At 45.7% G+C, this 19562-nt stretch overlaps 1 protein-coding gene across 1 annotated transcript in view; it reads right to left on the bottom strand.

The window, feature by feature from the left end:
- Window positions 1–19562, bottom strand: part of LOC125357512 (CD109 antigen-like) — a 71510-nt gene that overhangs the window by 838 nt on the left and 51110 nt on the right. Inside the window, exons 17-25 of the mRNA XM_048354491.1 lie at window positions 19150–19210; window positions 15999–16140; window positions 14219–14336; window positions 11020–11133; window positions 8685–8903; window positions 8146–8290; window positions 7368–7544; window positions 1838–1919; window positions 62–289 (exon numbers count right to left, since the gene is read on the bottom strand). Of these exons, the coding sequence (XP_048210448.1) occupies window positions 62–289; window positions 1838–1919; window positions 7368–7544; window positions 8146–8290; window positions 8685–8903; window positions 11020–11133; window positions 14219–14336; window positions 15999–16140; window positions 19150–19210 (1286 nt within the window). The remainder of the gene's footprint in view (window positions 1–61; window positions 290–1837; window positions 1920–7367; window positions 7545–8145; window positions 8291–8684; window positions 8904–11019; window positions 11134–14218; window positions 14337–15998; window positions 16141–19149; window positions 19211–19562) is intronic.

The raw sequence follows: 19562 nt of genomic DNA on the forward strand, positions 1-19562 counted from the left end.
GGAGGAAGGAGGAAGGAGGAGGAAGGGAAGGAGGGGGGAGGGCGGGCCGGGCACCTGGAACCTGCGGTAGGCCAGCAGGGCGGTGAGGACGTAGGCGGTGAGCGTGGCGGGCTGGGAGCCGCCGCCCGCGGCCTGCAGCTCGGGGTGGATCACGCGCCCGGGCTCCCAGAAGGCCCCGCCGGCGCGCCGGTGCGCGCGGAGCCAGGCGAAGGCGCGGTGCAGCACGCTCTCGTCCACGTCGATGTAGGCCTCGGCCTCCAGGAAGCACCTCAGGACGAAGGCGGACAGCCTGGGACATGGGGGGGGGGGGCCACGCCTGAGTCCTCGTGATCCACCAGGAGCCGAGCGCATCCTCCGCCTCCCCGCAGCCCCGGAGCCCCGGCGGCGGGGCCTCGCGTCCATCCCGGAGCATCCAGGAGCCAGCACTGCGCGCCCTGGCCGTCCCTTCCAAGGTGTAGCTAGGATGAGGTCGTGCAGTGGGGTCCCCACCCCCACCCCCGGGGCACGCAGACTTCAGAATTCCCACTCACCCCATGAGAAGGCAGCATGGCACACCCGCACTGGGCTGCGGACGTGGCTGGTGACCACAGCCCGCCTCATCCACACTGACTGATACCCCGAGAGCTGCAATCCACCGGCCCACGAGGGTCCCCCAGGGGCCTGGGTGCTCATCCTGGCTCGCACCACCCTGTGTGAACTCCTCGCAGGCCCCAAGCCACAGGGCCAACCCCACCAGGGACGGAACCTCCCAAACTACGAGCCAAAGGGTCTTGTCTCCATGCCTTTGTTACCCTAAGTGTTTACAGATAATGACGAACACGGTTGTTCACATTGATTCTGATCTCTTTTTTTTTTTTTTCTGTCCAACAGGGGTATTCGAACTGCCTATCTGCCGCTTTCACTCGTTGGCTAGCACTGCACCAAGGAGCCACGCCTCCTGCCCTCCATCTGGTTCTGAAATGTGAAGCTGCACGCCTTGCACGGGGAGAGAGCCGGTGTCCACGACCAGCCGCGTGCAGATTCCACGCAGGAGGAAGCTCTGACTGCCCATTCGCTAATTCCACCATGGTGCCCATTTTGAAACTATCTACACGTGGTGCAGGGGCTCTCGCCTGTCATCTTAGTTTCTTGGGGGTGGGGGGGCAAAGATCTGGGGATCACCGAGAGCAGAGATCATCACAGGTAAGGCCGGGCCTGGGCAATAAAGAAGTTAGTGAGGCCGCATGTCACTCAGAGGTGGCGTCTGCATGCAATGGCCATCGCCTCAATCTCCAAGAGATGGGAGCTCAGGCACGAAGTTACAGGAGGCTGAGATCTGCAGACTGGGCTTGGAAAGCACTGCCTGAGTAGGAAAAGAAGGAGGCTCTTATCTCCGACTAACTACCAAAAAGTTGGAAGTGGAACTGTGCCTCAAGTGGTAGAGCACCAGCCTTGAGCAAAAAAAAAAAAAAGAAAAAAAAAGAGCTCAGGGACAGTGCTCAGACTCTGTTCATATGAACAACACGCTTGCAGTTAAATGTTAGATTGTGGAAAGCATAATATCATCCTAACAAATTTACCTTACCAGCTGTCCCGTCATGATAAAGTATTACTTATTGCGGCTTTTCCCATAAGAAATAGGAAGGCTGATTTGTCCTTTCAAAATAAAAGGCATTTGATTTGTTGATATTTTTTTTTAAATCCTATTTTAAAAGGATGACGTTTTTCAACAGCAGACTGGGAAAAGCAGCTGCCAGGTCTGCACGGAGAGACAGGTCTATCAAGTCACAGTCACTGTGACTGAGTGCAGGCCCTTCCTATGGCCCAGATGTGTTTATTCAATGGCAGAAGCAATTACCAAGTGCTCCCAGAAGGGTCGTCATTCCCAAAGGCGCTGAAAGACCCGTCGTCCCTCTGGAAGAGAAGTTCTCTTTGGTAACCTGAAGATAGGAACATTGACAAGGTCAACCTGCCGTGAAGGAGAGGTGGCCAAGAATGACATCAAACTAGGGATTTGGGCAAAGAAAGGGAAAGAAGAAAACTCTCCTCCTCATCTAATACTGAATTTTCTTTGCAGTTACTTGTTCGAGGTTTCCGTCTGCCATGTCCATCTGTGTGCACAATGGGGCCCTGACCCCACGCATTCCCTCCCTCCCCTCCCCAAGTCCTCCCCAAGTCCATGCCCGTGGGCTTGTTGGGTTTTGCAAATGTACCTAAAGTCTGTGAACCGTATTTTCCCTCTTCACCTTTTCTGTTCACACCCCCTCCCCACCACTCGCACCCAGTAGCACCCAAGACAGGATGTTGCTTTCTTTTTTTAATTCTTATTTTTGTGCCAGTATTGGGTCTTAAACTCAGGGCCTGGGCACTGACCTTGGACTTTCTGGCTCAAGGTTAGAGCTCTACTACTTTAAGCCCAGCTCCACTTCCAGTTTTGGGGGGAATTCATTGGAGATAGGAGCCTCGTGGACTTTACTGCCTGGACTGGCTGCAAACCTCCATCCTCCGATCTCAGCCTCCTGAGTAGCTAGGATTACAGATTGTGAGCCACCAGAACCCATCTGGCTCCAGTTTCTGGGGAGTTTTTAATGGCTAATTGGAGATAAGTTTCTCATAGACTTTCCTGCCTGGATTGGTTTCAAACCATGATCCTCAGATCTCAGCCTCCTTGATAGCAAGGATTACAAGCATGAGCCACTGGCTCCCGGTCATTGGTTGTTTAAAATGTGTTTATATTGAGTACTTTCTATGTTAAATACTGTAGGAAATTTTAAATGCCAAGGAATTTCAAGCAAAATAAGCGAATAAGAGCTGTTAATATCCCAAAATTAAATTCAGTAGGTTGTAATTACATAAATGATATCTCCAGCTACTCAAAAACAAGCAAAAGCCAGGCACCAGTGGCTCACACATGTAATCCCAGCTACTCGGAGCTGAGGTCTGAGAATCTCAGGTCAAAGCCAGCTCTGGCAGGAAAGTCTATGAGACTCTTATCTCCAATGAACCACCAAAAAAGCTGGAAGTGAAGCTGTGGTTCAGGTGGGAAAACGCTAGTGTTGAGCACAAAAGCCCTGAGTCCAAGCCTGAGGACTAGCACAAAAAAAAAAAAAAGACAAACTAAAGATGCCATTTGATTTAGCTCTCTGCTATTCACACAGTCCAGTGCCCTTGCATCTAAAGTTATCTGCTGCTTAAGAAAGATATTACATATAACATTATAATTGAAGCTTTACGCTAAACCAGAAAGTAAAGTACTTTGGGCTGGAGGCTCACACCTATAATCCTAATTCAAGAGGCTGAGAGCCAACCCCGGCAGAAAAGTCCATAGGCCTCTTAGCTCAAATGAACCAGCAAAAAGCTACAAGTGAAGATGTGACTCAAGTGGAAGAGTGTCAGTAAAAAAAAGCTTAAAGGAGCATGCCAAGGCCCTGAGTTCAAGCCCCAGAAGAGGCGGGGGAGAGGGAGCGGGAACGGGAAGAAAAAGGAAAGAAAAGAACGTACTTTTATTCTTAGACCATCAATAGAGAAGCAGGAAATGCTAAATAATCTGAGACAATGTCTCCTACATTTTTTGTTCATAATCAATATAGGCAAACCAAAACTTCAACTGGTGTGCCTACCATACCAATTTTTCAGTTTTTCAAATTAAAAAGTATTTGGAGATGGTCATTATGACCAGAAGGTAAATTGAAGAGAGGGTTAAGGCTCAAGTATCTGCTTTAGTACACGCAGAATTATGTCAAGTAAAAAGCAGTTGTTTCATATCTGGAAAGCAATCCAGTTTCACTACCTAAGTGGAAGACTTTTTCTCCAAATAGGTAAGGAAGTCAAAAGTTCTGAAATTATGAATCTAAGAGGTTGTGAGAATAATGACCCATTTTGTAAAGGGTTGGACATACTCTTCTGGAATAGTAAATTTTCTTTGGTCCAACTGGGATTATAAAAATCTCAGAATCTATAATGTTAAAGATGAAAGGTGCTGTCTACAGAAATACATAAAACACTCTGGCTGGGAAGTGGCTCAGTGGTTGAGCACGTATGAGGTCCTGGGTTCAATTCCAAAACTGAAAAAAAAAAAAACTAAACAGTTTGGCTTGTATTAAAATCACTGTAAATAAGAGTAGTCAATCAGCTCTCCGTGACTGTATAAAGCAAATCTGACTTTTGAAAAATGCTTATCTATCTCAGGAGGCTGAGATCTAAGGATCACTGTTCAATACCATCCCAGGCAGCGAAGTCCGTGAGACTCTTATCTCCACATCACCAGTGAAAAGCTGGAAGGGGAGATGTGGCTCAGGTGGTAGAGCACCAGACCTGAGTGGAAAAAGCCAAGCGAGACTATGAGGCCCTGAGTTCAAGACCCAGTACCAGCACTGAAGAAAACGTCACGATGAGGGCTGGGGATATGGCCTAGTGGGCAAGAGTGCTTGCCTCATATACATGAAGCCCTGGGTTCGATTCCCCAGCACCACATATACAGAAAATGGCCAGAAGTGGTGCTGTGGCTCAAGTGGCACAGTGCTAGCCTTGAGCAAAAAGAAGCCAGGGACAGTGCTCAGGCCCTGAGTCCAAGGCCCAGGACTGGCAAAAACAAAAAAAACAAAAAAAACGAAAAAAGAAAATGTCACAATGAACTTCCAAACACCTGTGACAAGGCCTGGGGAAGTGAGGGCCTCCTAGCTTTTCTTGTCTTTTGCTTCTTTGCTGTTGCCTCTAATTGAATTTGTGGTGACCAAAAAGCTGAGGTGTTGTTGTAGCTCAGCATGAGAGGTTCTAAAGCCTGCTTTGTTCTTATTTCACTAGAGGAAAACCTAGCAAGTGCTCAACTAGATGGAATCTGCATCGCTCCTCCTGAAAACAGCTGCAGGCACTGTGACGGCAATATCTAAGGAAAGGAAGTGGTTTCATTCTTCTACCCCTGGTTTTGGGATTTCTAGTCCTTATCAGAAGTAATTTCATTCATAGGTCTACTTCCCTTTTGACAGGAAAAAACATACTTTATTTAATGACATAGCTGTTGTTTTGACCAAAATAATAATAATGTTAGGTTATAGGACTCCTTAGCCAAGCATGATTTAAGGAAAACAATGTGCTGTTTGCAAATAGCATTTATATAATATCATCATGACTCACACCAAAGCTACTTTAATTTCTTAAAAAAACAAAAATAACTACACTGCATTTAAAGGGCTTTGGCAACTATATTGGCAAAAGAGTAAAGGATCTATGAAATGAGATACTGATTTCATAATGAAAAGATGACTGGACCAGGAAACTGCTGCTCATTATTTGGAAATATGAGTTGATTCAACATGTGAGATCATGTAATCTGTGTGTGTGTGTGTGTGTGTGTGTGTGTGTGTGTACTGGTGCTTGAATTCAAGGTCTTTAGTGGCTGGTGCTCTACCACTTGAGCCTCACCTCCATTTCCAGCTTTTTGCTGATTAATTAGAGGTAAAAGTCTCGTGCATGGGTCTGTGTTCTTGGCCTGGCTTCACACTTGATCCTCAGATCTCAGCCTCCTGAGTAGCTAGGTACAACCATCCATTACATTAAGATAAAACAAAAATAGTACCTGCCTAGTAAGTGCAAGGCCCCAAGTTCAAATCCTAGTACAGAAAAGAAAAAAAAATCCCTTGGGAAATGCAAAGCCTTAAACTATACTTTTCTTAGAGTATACTGAAAAAGTATAGTATATAACCATTTTGTATAAACCCTTCAAATTCTTATGAGTTTTTGGTACACACGTGAGTATATGTACTTACTATATTCAGAAGTATAAATTGCAGCCATACACTAATCCTCGCTACCTAGGAGGCTGGGACCTGAGGACCCCAGTTCATAGCCAGCCCGAGTAAGAAAGTCTTTGAGACTCTTATCTCCAATTTCCAAGCAAGCACACAGGAATGGAGCTGTGGCTGAAGTGGTACAGCACCAACCTCGAATGAAAACACTACGGTAAGGCAGCCAGGCCCTGAGTTCAAGGGCTAGACCCAGCACAAAAATAAAACTATAAATCATGAAAACAGAAAAACCTCAGCTGTACAGGGGATCTTGCTGGAGGTCCCCTGAGAGATAAATACAAAATGGAGACTGCCATTCTGCCTTGACTCTGGGATCGTCCAGAAACCCCACCCGCCCATTATTACCATTGACCCAGCCTCCCGTGTGGCTCTAAGAGACAAACACTGGGTCCAGGATCGACCCTGGGCAAGGCAGCTACCTGTTAAATGCCTCCGCTTCATCCTCTGTGAAAACAGCATGATACAAGTACTGGTTGTGAGCATTGAAATCGATTTTAGACATAAAAATCTTAGAGCCCTCAGCTTACGTCAGCTCTCAGAGAGAGGCCGAGGCTGGGTTTCCGCCACTCAGAGTCAGAATAAACCTAAACTCTGTGGCCGCCTCCTTCTCCTCCTCCTCCTCCTCCATCTCCTTCCCCTCCTCCGTCTTCTCTTCCTCTTCCTCTTCCTTTCCCCTTCCTCTTTTTTCTCCTTCGTCATGCCAATAGTAGGGATTAAACTCAGGGCCTGAGCACTGTCCCTTAGCTTGTTTGCTCAAGGCCAGCGCTCTACCACTCTAGCACTGGACCACGGGAGCCACTGCTCCACTCTGGCTTTTTGTTGGTTAACTGGAGATGAGAGTCTCATAGGCTTAGCTACCCAGGCTGACTTCAAACCAAGATCCTCAGCTCTCAAGCTGCCTGAGGAGCTGGAATTACAAGCATGAGCCACTGGCCCCTGGCCCATCTGGCACTTTCTAAGGCACCTGCAGGTTCTCCCCAGGCAAATGTTTCTGTCATAGCTGCTTGCTGGCCATGTGAACACGGAGAAGCTCTGCCCACCACGGACTGCCCTGGCAGCGAATCCTCCGAGAGGAAGGGCTCTGTCTGACTTCCTCTATGTCCTCAGCACCAAAACAACCAAGCACAGGAGATACGCCAGCCGTGTGCGGTGAACGCGCCGGCTCCCAGCTCTTCAACATGACTGCCGACATCTTCAGAAACCAACAAGCATCCTAATGGCTCCTCTACAACGTCCAGTACAGCCACCACATACAGAGACAAAACCCCACCCATGCTGATACATGATCTCAAGAGCCAGGCGCTGGTGGCTCACCCCGTCATCCTAGCTACTCAGGAGGCTGAGATCTGAGGATCACGCTTCAAAGCCAGTCAGGGCAGAAAAGTCCATGAGACTCTTAGCATCCATTAACCACCAGAAAACTAGACGTGGAGCTGTGGCTCAAGTGGTAGAGCATTAAGGCTCAGGGACAGTGTTCGGGCCCTGAGTTCAAGCCCCACGACCAACCAAAAAAAAAAATGTATTTCAAGAACACGCTACTGAAAACAAAAATAAACTTTAAGAAAATACTTTGAAAATGCTTACCTTGCCTCATAAATGAAAGGGCTTTCTCCTTTATGTTATCTGTCAGGAGTTTCTTTTTAGTCAGATAATCCAAAATGTAAATATTTGGAGCAAAATTTATCATGTTCTGTTCACCACAACCATATGGCATCTGAATCAAGGAAGCCAGACCATGGACGGAAGGGCCAAGAATATCTCCTAAAAACACAAAATATTCCATTTACTCAGTAAATATGCATATGGGACAAAAGGCTATTTTCTGCTGGTGGCAGAATCTTCCTTTAATCGAGAAGCATCTATCCCTAAAGCAACTGGACACTTACAGAAACTTGCATCAATTTACGTGGACAAAATAATAGTCAAAATAATAGACAAAATGTACATCCTTGGATCACACTACTTAGGAGGCTGAAATCTGGACAGCCCATAGACTCTTGTTTCCAAAATAACCCACAAAAAGCAGGGCTGAAGGCATGGTTCAAGTGGTGGAGCACCAACCAACCAAGCAAGTTAAGCAACTACAAAGCCCTCAGTTTTGACCAAAGTACCACCAGAAGGAGGTGGGGGGAGGAGGGGGAGAGGAGGAGGAGGAGGAGGAGGAGGAGGAGGAGGAGGAGGAGGAGGAGGAGGAGGAGGAGGAGGAGGAGGAGGAGGAGGAGGAAGAGGACGGGGAATGCAGGAGTACTCAAATGGGAGATTATGTGATGAGCTCATTGAATCTGAATCAGGCGCTGCTCTTGTAATAGATGAAAGATGCATATTATCAGGTACAAATACCCTTGCCCCACGCCGTCCTTACCCACGGTGGTGACCTGAGCTCTCTCACTGCCACTGACTGTGTCAGGAGGAAACGAGAAGCTCAAGGTTTTCAGAGTAGTTTGCTGCTTGCTATCAGTCAAGTCTAACAAGACGGCTTGTGAATATGATTTCTCTATCCCTTCAGCCTGTGGATAAACGGGAACACAGTTAGCAAGGTCTCTGCTTATCTATTTACGAGAACTGTATACAGATAGGACAACAAATACTTGGCCTGATGTGACTCGAGTGGGTGTACAGCTACATCAATATCTACAATTTCTTCCTTCTGACTACAAATCTGTTTCACGTTTGCTTTCTACTGGAAGTAGAGGAAACATTCCTGGAACGGCAATGGACGTAACAAAGGAGAAGATGAAGATGGGATGAGAAAAACTCCGTAGGGGGCCTCTAGGGGCCTGGCTCAGGCAGTAGAGCACCAGCCTTGAGGGGAAAAGCTCAGGACAGGGCCCCGGCCCTGAGTGCAAGCCCTAGTACCAGCACACACACGCACACACACAATTTAAGACTCCATATATTGACCTTTACTAGAATCTTCTGGGTGATGGCGTCAGAGGCCGTGGGTGAAACGGCTTTCACTGTGATGGGGGTTTCCCCCAGCTGCGTGGGCCTGACCGGAAAGAGCAGCGTTACCCCATCCTCGCTGGGGACCAGCGCCATCTGCTGGTGCCCCGTGGCATTGATTTCATTGGAAGTCATCAGAACGTCGAACCGATCGCTATTCTCAACGATCACCTCCACCTGAAAAAACATCAAGGATTTCTATATCATAAAATGCTCTTCAGTATTGTTTGTTGAATCTGTAAGATTCAAGACCAGGCAAAGAGGAAGCAAAAAGGGCTGGGGATATAGCCTAGTGGCAAGAGTGCCTGCCTCGGATACACGAGGCCCTAGGTTCGATTCCCCAGCACCACATATACAGAAAACGGCCAGAAGCGGCGCCATGGCTCAAGTGGCAGAGTGCTAGCCTTGAGCGGGAAGAAGCCAGGGACAGTGCTCAGGCCCTGAGTCCAAGGCCCAGGACTGGTAAAAAAAAAAAAAGAAAATGGCCAGAAGTGGCGCTATGGCTCAAGTGGCAGAGTGCTAGCCTTGAGCAAAAAGAAGCCAGGGACAGTGCTCAGGCCCTGAGTCCAAGGCCCAGGACTGGCCAAAAAAAGAGGAAGCAAAAAGAGGAAGAAAGGGTATCAAGAAGAAACGTTTACTTCAAAAACTCACTCCGGGGGCTGAGACTAAGGCCTAGAGGTAAAGTGCTCACCTCGTATACATGAAGCCCTGGGTTTGATTCCTCAGCACCTCATATATAGAAAATGGCCAGACGTGGCACTGTGGCTCAAGTGGCAGAGTGCTAGCCTTGAGCAAAAAGAAGCCAGGGACAGTGCTCAGGCCCTGAGTTCAAGCCCCAGGACTGGCAAAAAAAACAAAAACAAACAAACAAAAACTCACTCCAACCTCGAGATACCTATGGAAAATGTATTTTAACAAGGTTTTTCTCCATAGCCCAGGCTGGCCTGGAACTGGTTTCCTACCTGCTTTGGACTCCCAAGTGATGGTGTTACAAGTGTGTGCCGCCACGCCCCACTACAGAAGTCTTTTTTTATGGTGCTGGATGTGGAACCCAGGGCTCCCATCAAGCCAGGCAAACACTACTTTTAGAATGACTCCCAGCCCAGCCAAGAGTCAGCATTTGAATCCAGGGCCACATTGTAGTCTTATCCAGTAAACTGATTGTTCTGTCCTGAGAACATTTCTAGTCTTTTTGCTAACATCAAACTCTCTCATTATGTACTGACTGAATGGTAAGACTGTGTACACAGAAAAGCTATTTTATATTTCTTCAGTCTAGGTCATTTTACAAGACTCTGGTCATGTTAGAAAAAGTACGAAATATTATATCCATAGAGAGTCTTTGAAAAAAATTATTTCAAGAAAAATAAGGCTCAAATATATCATGTTTTTAAACTATTATAACTTATGCCAAGGTTGCAAGTATAGTGTCTCCAATTATTTTCTGACCCTCAAAATGTGTGTGTGTGTGTGTGTGTGTGTTTCTTGGGCTTGAATTCAGGGGCTGGGGGCTGTCCCCGAGCCTTTTCACTCAAGGCCAATGCTCTACCACATGAGCCACAGTCACAGGGACTTTCCTGGCTGGGTGGGCTTCAGACTGTGATCTTCAGAGCGCAGCTTCCAGAGTAGCTAGTACTACAGGCATGACCACCAGTGCCCATCCGTGTCAACTAGAATTTAAAAATTAAAGCTGAAGGCTAGGCGCTCATGCCTATAATACTAGCTACTCAGGAGGCTGAGATATGAGGACCATGATTTGAAGCCAACCCAGAAAGAAAAGTCCATGAGACTTTTATTTTCAATTAACCACTAAAAAGTCACAAGTGGAGCTATGGCTCAATTAATAGAGTGCTAGCCATTATTTAAAAAAAAAAAAAAAAGCTAGGCAAGAGCACAAGACCCTGAGATCAAGCCCCAGTACTACCTCTCCCCCTCCCTCAAAAAAATCAAAACTAAAATACCAGGCATGGTGGTAGACACTTGTAATCCCAGCTACTCAGAAGACTGAGGTTCCAGTATCATTGCCTGGGCAAAAGCACAAAACCCTACCCGAAAAACAAACTGAAAGCACAAGAACTAGGTTGTGGCTCAAGCGGTAGAGTGCTTGCCTAGGAAGAATAAGGTACTGAAAATGATCCCCTACACTCAAGAAAGAAAGAGAAAGAGAGAGAAGAAAGAGAGAAGGAAGACGGAAAGGAGGGAGGGAGGGAGGGAGGAAGGAAACCAACAGATAGGCAGGCGGGCAAAAAGGAAAGAAACAAACAACAACAAAAAAAAACATTGAACACAGTACCTGAGTGGCCTCTTTCAAATAATTGAATATGGTTACTTCCAAAGCAAATTCTTCACCTCTGATGACAGAGTAGGGAAGATTCAAAGAAATGAAAAATGGTTGGAAGGCTTGTAGCTGGAAGGAACACAATAAATAGATGTTTATGCAAATAAAAATGTCTCCCATTAAATACAATTAAAAGCCCATGAAGCTTATAACTCCATTTAGGGAGATCTACTCGCCAATCTACAGAGAAAAAAAAATAACACTTTACCCCAAATGAATAATGCAAATTGACCTGATTTGTTGTTTCACATAATAGTCAACTTGGCTTGTTGTTTGCCATAATAATCAACACACCAGTGTCAACCAGGAACCAGGCTCAGGAACCACTCACTCTTGAGCCTTTTATATGGACGCGCACACATACGCATACACACATACACATGTGCCTCCTCTCGCACACATACGCATACACACATACACATGTGCCTCCTCTTGGGTGATCCAACTCTGAAACTGTTGGCCAAGACCTGCAGGGGAGGCAGAACCCTCCTACCATCTCTGAAGCTGAGCCTGGGTTAGTGTAGGTCAATGATCTCCCTGGTAGCAGTACTGCCCTCTAGAGGTTTATGTGAAGATTTGCAGATTGGACATGTTATCTGTCACAAGAACTGACTGGAGGGTACCTACCACTGGCCTTAGTAGAGAAAGGTCTGCAATACTCAGTATTGTCACAAATAACGAAGAATTCTCTCAGCCAGGTACTCGTGGCTCATGCCTGTCATTCTGCTATTCCACAGGCTGAGATCTGAGGACCATGGTTCCACATCAGCTCCGGCAGGAAAGTCTGTGAGACTCTGATCTCCAACTAACCACCAAAAATCCAGAAGTAGAGCTATGGTTCAAAGCAATAGAGCACTAGTCTTAAGCAAAAAAACTCAGGGACAGAACCTAGGCCCTGAGTTCAAGCCCCATGACCAACAAGAAAGAGAGAGAAAGAGAAAGAGAAAAGGAAAGAGAGAGAGAGAGAGAGAGAGAGAGAGAGGAAGGGAGGAAGGAAGGGAGGGAGGAAGGAAGGAAGGAAGGAAGGAAGGAAGGAAGGAAGGAAGGAAGGAAGGAAGGAAGGAAGGAAGGAAGGAAGGAAGGAAGGAAGAGAGGGAGGAAGGAAGGAAGGAAGGAAGGAAGGAAGGATTGTCTCATGTTCCTCATCACTCTGGGATGTTACTTGAAGACATTCATGCAGATAAAGTATCCGTTTAAAACAAGCTGAGCAGAAGAACAGCATTATGTCACTTGCAGGGAAATGGATGGACCTAGAAAAACTTACGTTAAGTGAAGTAAGTAAATCAGGCTCAAAGTGACAAAGGGTGCACGTTTCTTTCATATGTGGAACTTAGATATAAATTATAAATACATATGCAAACATATTCAGGGCTATATGCCTATGTACACGCACACATGGAATGAAGTATACACATAGGGAAGAGTCTAGTGGTGTAACTCCTTTGAACAACTAACTTACAGTTTAACAAAATGAATACCAGAAAGCTGAAACATGTACTGTCAGGAGATGGGGTAGGCAAATGGAGAGGGGAAGGGTAGTGAATGTACTCTTAATATTTGATGTTCACGTGTGAAAATGGAACCAGGTAACTGGAGGCGATGGGCGGGTAAGGAGAAGTAGAGGAGAGCGATGGAAAAGGTGACATCCATTAAGATGCATTGTGCTCATAAAATGACGCTGAATTGAAATCCTTGGGTACAACTAAAGATAATTTTTAATTTAAATTTTTAAAAAATTAAGCCCCACCAAAATAAATCCTCAAAGAAACAACGATCCCACTAATAAGTGGGCTAACGACTTAAAGAGAGACTTCTTTGAGGAAGCAATAAGAATGGCCAATAAACACATGAAGAAATGTTCAGCATCTCTGGCCCTAAAATAAATGCAAATCAAAACAACACTGAGATTCCACCTCACCCCAGCTAGAATGGCCATTATCAAGAAAACTAATAAATGACAGATGCTAACAGGGACACGGCCGAAAGGGAACACTGCTACACTATTGGTGGGAATGTAAACTTGTTTAACCACTCTGGAAATCAGTATGAAGATTCTTCAAAAGATTAAACATGGGGGCTGGGAATATGGCCTAGTGGCAAGAGTGCTTGCCTCGTATACATGAAGCCCTGGGTTCGATTCCTCAGCACCACATATATAGTAAATGGCCAGAAGTAGCACTGTGGCAGAAAGGGAGGGAGGGAGGTAACACTGTTCAAAAAGAAATGTACTCATGACCTTACTTATGTAACTGCAATCCCTTTATACATCACATTTACAATAAAATAAAATTTTTAAAAAGAAATTTTCCTATCCAAATCTTGTCCTGAGTTCCTGAGCACTGTCCCTGAGCCTTTTTGTGCTCAGGGTTAGCACTCTACCACGGAAGCCTCAGCCCCACTTCTGGCTTTTTGGTGGTTCATTGGAGATAAGAATCTCACAGACTTTCCTCCCTGGGCGGGCTTCAAACCATGATGCTCAGACCTCAGCCTCCGGAGCAGCTAGAAGCCACCAGCACTCTGCTTCCTATCCATATATTAGTATGGACCTAATCCACTTAGCAGCTTATTGCAAATCTCATTCTAAAATTTAAAAGGTTAAAAGTAAAGGCAAGGGCTGGGGATATGGCCTAGTGGCACGAGTGCTTGCCTCGTATACATGAAGCCTTGGGTTCCATTCCCCAGCACCACATATACAGAAACGGCCAGAAGTGGCGCTGTGGCTCCAGTGGCAGAGTGCTAGCCTTGAGCAAAAAGAAGCCAGGGACAGTGCTCAGGCCCTGAGTCCAAGCCCCAGGACTGGCAAAAAAAAAAAAAAAAGTAAAGGCAAAGAGTCTCTAAACTATGATTAAATAGTATAAGCTATTTTTTTAATCTGCTCAATGCCAAGTGTTGGTGGCTCATGCCTGTAATCCTAGCTACTCAAGAGACTGAAATCCAAGGATTATAGTTCAAAGCCAGCCCAGGCACCAGAAAACAGGAAGTAGAGCTGTAGCTCTAACTGGTAGAGCACTAGCCTTGCGAGAAAAAGCTCAGAGACAGCACCCAGATCCTGAGTTCAAGCCCCAGGACACACACACACACACACACACACACACACACACACACACACACACCTGCTGAGCAGCTGAAACATAATTCCATGATGCTCCCATACCTCCACTGGAGTTGTTGTGAGTCCAAGACCTAAGTCTTCAGAGATCACGAAGGCAGTGGCTACCCACGAAGTGATAGAGTCTGGTACGGTAACTTCAAATTCCTGGAAAATCCTGGAGCTGAAGTCAAGATAAGTACCACAATTACAAAGCCAAGAACTCATATTCCAAAGTCAATCAACAGAATCAAAAACTATTTGGGAAAATTTTTTTAATTTTTTATATCACATATCTGAATTTCAAACCATTTAGCAGCCAGACATGAATGGCTTGTGTCTGTAAGCCTAGTGATTCAGGAAGCTGCGATCTGAAGAATAGAAGTTCAAAGCCAGCCCAGGCTGGAAAGTCTGAGAGACTCTCTCTACAATAACCAGAAAAAAAAAAAAAACAGAGCTAGAGGTTTTGATCAAATGGAAGAGCACCAGCCAAGCAAGCAAACTAAGTGAAAAAGCAAGGCACCGAGGCTCCTGAGTTCAGGGCCTGGTAACTGGCACAAAAATAAACGTCTGTAAACCTAGCTACTCAGGAGACTGAGATCTGAGGATTGTGGTTTGAAGCCAGCCCAGGCAGCTACCAAAATAATTGTAATTTTTAACAAGAGCCAGAAATGGAGCTGTGGCTCAAGTGGTAGAGTCCTAGTATAAAGAATGAACACATTTCAAACTGCAATTTTATTCTCTTATCTGTAAAAAAAAACTGTTTTTTCTGCATGTCTGTCTGTGCTAGGTTTGGGGAGCTTTTGCATTTGGTTTATCTCATTTCACGCATTGCTAAGTGGCTGACTGTAAGATACAGTGAGGGTTTCATGACTTACCTGCTCAATTATCCAGTAACGTATGAATCACTAAGAATCACGAAGCGCCACCGTAGCCCCGCCCCCCATGGCTCGTGGGGATGTGTGAGAATCGGGGGGCACCCACACCCCAGTCTAGGAAATCACAATTGCTCCACTCCATAGCAGCAATTTTCTTCCAGCAAAAGCCAGGAGCCGCGGGGCTGGGGATATAGCCTAGTGGCAAGAGTGCCTGCCTCGGATACATGAGGCCCTAGGTTCGATTCCCCAGCACCACATATACAGAAAACGGCCAGAAGCGGCGCTATGGCTCAAGTGGCAGAGTGCTAGCCTTGAGCGGGAAGAAGCCAGGGACAGTGCTCAGGCCCTGAGTCCAAGGCCCAGGACTGGCAAAAAAAAAAAAAAAAGCCAGGAGCCGGGAGCCAGTAGCTCACTTCCTAATCCTAGCTACCCAAGAGGATGAGATCTGAGGATCACTGTTCAAATCTAGCCTGGGTCGAAAAAATACCCAAAATTCTCTTAAGAACTAGCAGAAGGCAAGAAGTGGAGGTGTGGCTAAGGAACCGTGCCCAGGCCTCGAGTTCAAACCCCTGGACTGGGTGGGAGAGGAAGGGGTGGGATTGAGATTTCAAGGAAGCTAAAACCGTCTTTTCTTTTCTTTTCTTTTTAAAGCTCTATCTTAGCTGAGTGCCAGTGCCAGTAGCTCAAGCTACTTAATAGGCTGAGTGATATCTGGTTCAAAGCTAGCCTATGCAGGAAAGTCCATGAGACTCTTACCTCCAATTAAACACATCAAAAGGCAGAAGTGGAGCTGTGGCTCAAGTGGTAGAACACCAGTCTTGAGCAAAAATGTCAAGGATAGTGCTTGGGCCCTGAGTTCAAGTCCTAGGATTGGCATAAACACACACACAGATACACACACACACACACACACACACACACACACACGTAAAAAATACACAGGACCAAAGAACTTTATAAAGTTTTACCCCATTTTGGTATCCAGCCAAATCCAAGTCTCTGGAAAATGCTTTCTGACACGAGGATTGCTGATGGAGGAAAAGTCCTGCAAATCCACCAGGTAGGCGTCACTTTCATCCACAAACCTCTCTGCATACTCAGCCTTGTCATCTAAACAGCAACACAAACAACGATTAGGAAAACGGTCCTGGGAGCAAACGAGTCCTACCACGGCCCAGCGGGACTCGAGAATTTGTCTTGTCCAACTTTCAACTTCACAGGAGAACCAGACCTCACAGTAGAGTAGAAAAGCAGAAGAGGGCGCTGAGAAAAAGTAAAGGATACAAAATAAGCAAAATTGGAAGTGGAGCTGTGGCTCAAGTGGTAGAGAATCAGCCTTGAGCCCAAAAGCCAAGGGAAAACACAGGTCCTGAGTTCAAGCCTCCATACTAGTGCAAGTGTATGCGCGCGCGCGCACACACACACACACACACACACACAAAGTAGAGCCGCCAAAGTAAGTAAACTGCCCTTGGTCTTCATGGGGACTGGTCCCAGGAACCCAGTGTATACCAAACCCTCTTGATGCACAAACCACTTACAGAAAATGATACAGATAACCTCCACCCACATCAGATCCTCTCTAGATTACTTACAATCCCTAATCCAATGGAAATGCCACAGAAATAGCTGCAATCCTGCAGAACAGGGGCTGGAGGCAGGACTAAGGTGGTAAAGCACCTGATCAGCAAGGGCAAAGTCATGAGTTCAAACTCTAGTACCACCAAATAAATAAGTGAATGAATAAATAACTAGAAGGTTCAATACAACGGGGTGCTGCTGGCACGTGCCCAGGAAGAAAAGTTGTAAGTTTCTTACCTGTAATTAAGCACCAAAAACCTGGAAGAGGAGCTGTGGCTCAAGTGGTCGAGTGCCAGCCTTGAGCAAAAAGCTAAGGGACAGCACCCAGACCCAGAGTCAAGCCCTAGAACCGGCATGTACGCACACATACATACAAGAACACACACACAGTATAATAACAAGACAAAATGAGCACCAATGTTTAGCACAGAAATGATTTTTTTTTATATTTCCAACCTAAAGTTGGTTGAATCCTCCAATTTGGAGCCCAGGAAGCACTAAAATAGGATTGAAATCAGGTGCCAGTGGCTCATGCCTAAACTCCTAGCTACTTAGGAGGCTGAGATCTGAGAATCGAGGTTGCAAGCCATGCGTCTCTTATCTCTAATTAACTACCAAAAAGCTGTAACACTATCCTTGAATGAAAAATCGAAAGGACACCTCCCAGATCCGGAGTTCAAACCCCAGTACCAATACAAAAATAAATAAATTAAATAAAATAAAATAGTAAGTACTGGCAGAACTTAACAGGTAGAGATGAACAAAGATGGACAAAAATTGAGACGGAGGGCTGGGGATATGGCCTAGTGGCAAGAGTTCTTGCCTCGCATACATGAAGCCCTGGGTTCAATTCCCCAGAACCACATATATAGAAAACGACCAGAAGTGGCACTGTGGCTCAAGTGGTAGAGTGCTAGCCTTGAGCAAAAAGAAGCCAGGGACAGTGCTCAGGCCCTGCAGCCAAGGCCCAGGACTGGCAAAAAAAATTAAAATTAAAAAAAAAAATGAGACAGAGAACAAAGATAAAGACTTAGAAGGCTGTGGTACCTAGGGAATTACCTGAGGAAAGTCACATGTACCACATTTTAAGATAATAAATCGCGATAACCTCACAAATCTCGGCGACTACACAACTGTCTTCTCAGCTTCGGGGCAGAGGCTCAGGGGTGCTGTGGTGGTGTGAGCTAGCGCCACTCACAGAGGTCCTGGGTTGTGTGTGCAGGACACCTCACAGAAATAGGAAATCCAGTGAGAAACAGTGAGAGTTCTGAAGACTCGTGGCAACATTCCTATCATCTTACCAGGGGAAAAGACAGCGTGGATGTGGATGGCTATGCTTTGCAATTCATGGAACTAAAGAAGAACCCAGAGGACTCTCCAGGAAAAACTAAAATTGATGGGGTGTGTGTGTGTATGTGTGTGTGTGTGTGTGTGTGGTGTGTGTGTGCATGAGAGAGAGAGAAAGAGAGAGGGAGAGCCTACTTTATAGCATATGGGTTGTTTTCTAAGTGAACATCTAAAAGCTAATGAACATACATATTTCAAAAATATGTTGTTCCTTCCAACTAATTCCAAGCTAATAGCATAGCTTTCCATACAGATTGGAACCACAAGATCTTCCCATATGTCCAAAAATACAACCACCTCAAAGAGTTACAGGAAACAAATGAAAAGCCTTGATTTCAAAGATGTAGATGGGTGGCCCAGATGTGCTTCCGTATATATTCAATTCCAAACAGTTTAGGGTATAATATTCATGTGCTACAAGAAAGTATCCAGGGGCTGGGAATGTGGCTTAGTGGTAGAGTGCTTGCCTCTCATGCATGAAGCCCGGGGTTCGATTCCTCAGCACCACATAAACAGAAAAAGCCAGAAGTGCTGTGACTCAAGAGGTAGAGTGCTAGCCTTGAACAAAAAGAAGCCAGGGACAGGGCTCAGGCCCTGAGTCCAAGCCCCGGAACTGGAAAAAAGAAAGAAAGTATCCATAGCTCAATGGTTCAGTGCTTGCCTAGCCTGCACTGGGTCCTCAGTTCAATGCCCAGCACTTGTAACAAATACAAAATAAAACAAAGCTGGGGCTGCACATCCGGATGGATCACTACGTAGCCTGCTACATAGTGAGTTCAAGCCCAGCCTAGGATGCATAGCGAGACCACAGCTCAAAAAAAAAAAAGGAAAGAGTCAAGCACTGGTGGCTTACACTTGCAATCCTAGCTACTCAGGAGGCAGAGATCTGAGGGTCACAGTTCAAAGCCAGCTGGGTAGAAAAATTCCCTAAAGACTCTTACTTCCAATTAGCCACCAGATAACCAGAAATGGCGTTGTCAAGTGGTAGAGCACTAGCCTTGAGCAAAAGAACTCAGTTGGAAAGCCCCAGGCCTCAAGTTCAAGCCCAACCCCAACAATGGAACAAAAAAGAAGAAAAGAAACAGAAGGAGGAAAGGGAGGGGAGGGAACTATATCCATACTTATAGGTAGTATTAATCATACATTGTAAACCACAAATAGTTTACAAGCATATTTGCCAATTTTACTTACAAACACCATCAATATAATCTTTCGCAAGATTTGCATCTGTCAATACCCAGAGACCACATTCCTGGAAAAAAATTGTATTTTTCAAGTCAAAGTTTAAAGACAATAAAATTTTATTTAAAAGCAAGAATCAAAGTTCAAACATTCTGTAATCACACAAATCTCAGTCTAGACTTGTTCATGTTCCTTCTGTCTCTCTGTGTCTCTCTGTGCATCTGTCTGTCTCTCCCCTCCTTCCTTCCCTCTGTTCACTTCTATCCCCTTCCCATACCCATGCATATCAACAGCCATTTCAAGGTCAAAGAAAGTAATGTAAAGGAAATAAAATATTCAGTGGCAATTCTTTTCATCTCCACAATGGTGAAGTGTTCCACTTGCTTTTGAAAACTGACTTGCTCTCATTTCAGTTCCCCAAT

Source organism: Perognathus longimembris, chromosome 9, assembly GCF_023159225.1.
Source record: "Perognathus longimembris pacificus isolate PPM17 chromosome 9, ASM2315922v1, whole genome shotgun sequence".
NCBI classification, from domain to species: domain Eukaryota; kingdom Metazoa; phylum Chordata; class Mammalia; order Rodentia; family Heteromyidae; genus Perognathus; species Perognathus longimembris.